The following is a 4,023-nucleotide window of genomic DNA, read 5'->3' on the forward strand; positions in this document are numbered from 1 at the left end:
AAGTCGCCTGTGGCGAAGAATGTTGACCTTACGTGTCTTGCAAAGAGTACGCATGGCTTCTCTGGAGCAGATTTGACGGAAATTTGCCAACGTGCAGCAAAACTCGCGATTCGCCAATCGATTGAAGAAGATATCCGTCGAGCTTGAGAAAAGAAAGAGTCGGGCAATGGAGATATAGAAGACGTCGAAGAGGCAGATCCCGTGCCCGAAACCACGTGCGAACACTTTGAGGAAGCGATGGAGTTTGCTCGTCGCTCCGTGTCTGACCAGGACATCCGACGGTATGAGATGTTTGCTCAGGTACATGAGGCAACGATCGGATTTTCCTTTGTGGTATCGGATCATTTCCTTTTTCGGACAGGCATTCTTCGATGTGCAGGAGGATGATAGGTGATGGTCCTGGCACACAAGCATGGTATTCAGCAGCTGTTAATCGAGTATAATCCACCTATACTACATTGTTTGCTTGAGCTGCCTTAGATGGCCCGAAAAATAATTATTCTCGTGTAAGTACTAAAAATAGTTGCATTATACTCGAAATAACTAATATTCCGATTTTTTATCCAGGATTGATAACAGTGTCTTCGAGATCCATGCTGTTCAAATTATTGAAATAAATGATGCAAGTCTGATTTTATAGTGAATTTTAAATGTTTGTCGCAGAAATAAACTTCGACGTGTATGACTTTCCCAAAATGGACTTTGCTGCGTCCCGCACCAACGCATCATCTTCCCCCTTACCTCAAAATGTCTGGCGGCCCACAGAGGAACGTGGTAAGTATACATTCACCTCTTACGCACGAAGGCGGCCCAATTAGCGATCGCCTGTGCTTGATTGCAGTCCATCTGCCTATAGGCCGAGGCTGTATTTCTTCTCGCCGCCATTGGACACTACATTCCTTTCTTACTCGTGTCCTTTCACTTTGCGCTTGCTAGCGATTCAATCCCAATGTCGAGTACCGTGAAGTTGTGCCGGGTTCGACGCGGTCTCAACCGCTTCCGCAACAGCAACAGCAACAGCAACAGCAGCAACAACAACAACAGCAGCAGCAGCAAAACCCTCTGCAGTACGTCCCTTGGGCAATGGAGGGGTCGCTTCCGCCGCCGCCAGCTCCAGAAGGGCAACATCACCAACAGCCCCGCCCCCGCCCCCCTCCTGGCCATCCGTTGGAGTTCAACCCTTGGCTCTACGAGGCTGCAGTTCAGGAACAACGGCGGCAGCGTCAACAGCAGCAACAACAAATCCGTCCTCCTCCTGGTCATCCGCTGCAGTATAACCCTTGGCTGTACGACGACATGGTGCGACGTGAGCAGCAACAGTGTTGCCAACAGATGCAGCATTGACAACATCAAGATTTGCGTCGTTTGCAAAATGCCCCTCAAATGAATTATGTGCTGTTGCCACCGCTGCCAGGAATGCCTTCCTTGCCTGGCCCATCTTCAAGTGCACGTGTTCCTCCTCAACCGCCACCAAGGAACCAGCCGGTATGGAGGCCGAGGAGGCAATCCCATGGTAGAAGGGGCGGTTCTGCTGGTGGGCCAAGCCAGTAATCATCTCAAAGGTAAGTATTCATTATCATATCACAACTGACAATACTAATCCATTCTCTCCCAGCTTTTTTTTATTAAATTTCATGACTCATGACATGCCTTGTTTTTCCTCTCTTTTCTATATCTTTCCCCTTTTCTTTTCATCCGCCACTCACTACTACTTATTCTCATTAACAAAAAAAGTATTAAAAGCACAAATCCTAAAGAAAATGTCTTGTATACTCATGTGAGCATGTACTATATGTAAATAGTAAATTATCTATTTATTCATAAAATTTGTGAGATAGTAATATACTAATAAATGACTGCAAGGAAAGATTCTTACTGTTTGTATCCAATCTTAAGTTAACCCATCTCTCAGTCTGAATACCTTCCTGTGCTTTCAGTTCAACAGCTGCTCTGTGAAGTCCCCCAGCTGCTTGCTTATACCTCATCTCTGCCTTGTCGCAGTTCCACATGTACTCATAAACAATCCTGGCAAAAAGGGGCCCATCTTCGTCAAGTAGCTCCCACATCGATCCAATCACGCTCCGAAGATCAAGGAACAAAAATCGATAGCGAATTTCGGATACAAAATGAAAAGGACAGAAGGCCGTCATTATATATCTACACCTGTTTCGAGAGTTAAAATCGGGTACAAGTTGAACGACCTCCTTCGGCAGAAGAAGAGACACGACCAGTGCAAGTGAACAGGAGCGAGAAAAAACCGGAGACGGGGAATATGGTATGAGATATAAGGGACTCGGAGACACGCTCGTAAGATGATGAGACTCATGAGAGACTTATTAACGAAAGAGCTTCAAGTGAATGGAAAACCAGGAAGAATTTGGATGCATCAATGGAAAGGGTAAGACGACACCCCAAGCAAAAGTGGGTGGGGAACGATGATGGGGAAACGTGTGTAACAATACACGGGAATGTCACCTTTTGTAAAATGGTGACGCAGCGTACCGATTATGGAAAGTTTTAGATCATGCGTTCTTTATTTTGTGATTACGATCCGTTGATCGTTTTACACACTGCAACTCGCTTTCTATGATCTGAGTCACAGTAAACGGTATCACATCGGAGTGGAAATGTTCAGTGATACCGTTCCTCAACTTTGCATTGTTGGCATACGCTTGAACTGCACGCTCGACCTCTCATCACTGCAAGCACGCCGCCACTCGAAACACGTTCGACAGCAACGAAATACTTCGATTTTTTGTGAGTGTGCACTTGTTGGCCTGGTCAGATGTCCTTCACTGTGTAATCTATGTCTACTCTGCTCTACACTGTGTCCAACAACTAACTCTCATGTGTCAGCATATTTGACTAGCTTGAAGACACTAGGGGCTGGCCTTTGCTTCCAAACTAGATTTGTATACAGTGGCTTCTTCCAGTTCTAATTATCACTTATGCCTCTGAACGCTTGGACGTCTGTTTCTTCAGAGAAATTTCTTGTCACTCCTCCGTAATTGTCTCATTATCTTGTACCAACCAATACATCTTGTTATCTCATGCTGCTTCCACGTCTGTCTCTTCAGGGCAGTATCCTCATTGCTACATCTTGAAATTGTCCTTGTTTCGACATCTTGCTATCCCATGCTTCTCTGTTGATTCTGACTCAAGTCTGCTGCTCGATTTATCAATGCTCCCAATACTTTGCAGCCTAGCACTGGACATGAACAGTCTTGCATTTCGGTAAGTCATTATATTTTTTACTTATCCAGTTGAACAACTTACTATACTACCAATCAGTGTCTTTCTTCGTCAATTGAGCTCTGTATTGTCTTGATCACACGCTCGAGCTGTTCAGCCGCCTCCCTCAGTTACCTGGGACTCACTGGAGACGTACAAGACAAAGTCTTCCTTTCTTTATAATTTAAAATAGACAAGTTTTCCTAAAGTACAAGTATATATTAAACTACTAGTAGATAATGTGCAGAAATTATAGTATCATTCTATAATAATTATAATTCCAGGTATAATAAGAACTCTGCACTTTATATAACATTGAAATAATATAAATTAAAGTATAAGAACTATTGTATACTATTATAAAAAGTTAAAATATAATAAGAGTATCATACATATTATAATTGTGTGTAATCTTGAGCAAGTCTCTATTGACCCCTTCTTGCTGCCAAATTCCCTACCTACACCTCTGAGTAAGAAAGAAAAGTTAAGTCTGCCTACTCCTTACTAAAGAAGGTAAGAATGACAGAGGAGCAGGTCAAATGTGTGAGAGACTTGAGTGTTAGTACTGTACTAAGTACTTAAGAACTCAACACTAAAGTTTCTTACACTAGCCTCTCAGACACTCATTAATTTACAGCACTTTCATGTATACATACAAGAACAAAGTCAGTCAATAGTTTGTACTAGATTTTCGTTATTTAAGTATAGAAATAACTTGGCTTGATACTTATAGTAATACTAGTGTAACCTCTCAGGTTACACACATGACTTGAGATACATATAGAGAGGGCC

General features: G+C 43.1%; 1 protein-coding gene across 1 annotated transcript; it reads left to right on the top strand.

Moving 5' to 3' along the window:
* Positions 1-747: 747 nt before the first annotated feature.
* Positions 748-1,551, top strand: FOMMEDRAFT_159974 (uncharacterized protein; the record flags this gene model as incomplete). The annotated part of the gene is made up of 4 exons (XM_007269673.1): positions 748-774; positions 857-865; positions 937-1,306; positions 1,355-1,551. The coding sequence occupies 4 exons, from the start codon at positions 748-750 to the stop codon at positions 1,549-1,551; spliced, it is 603 nt and encodes a 200-aa protein (XP_007269735.1).
* Between the last annotated feature and the right edge of the window lie 2,472 nt (positions 1,552-4,023).

Source organism: Fomitiporia mediterranea (assembly GCF_000271605.1).
Source record: "Fomitiporia mediterranea MF3/22 unplaced genomic scaffold FOMMEscaffold_10, whole genome shotgun sequence".
NCBI classification, from domain to species: Eukaryota; Fungi; Basidiomycota; class Agaricomycetes; order Hymenochaetales; family Hymenochaetaceae; genus Fomitiporia; species Fomitiporia mediterranea.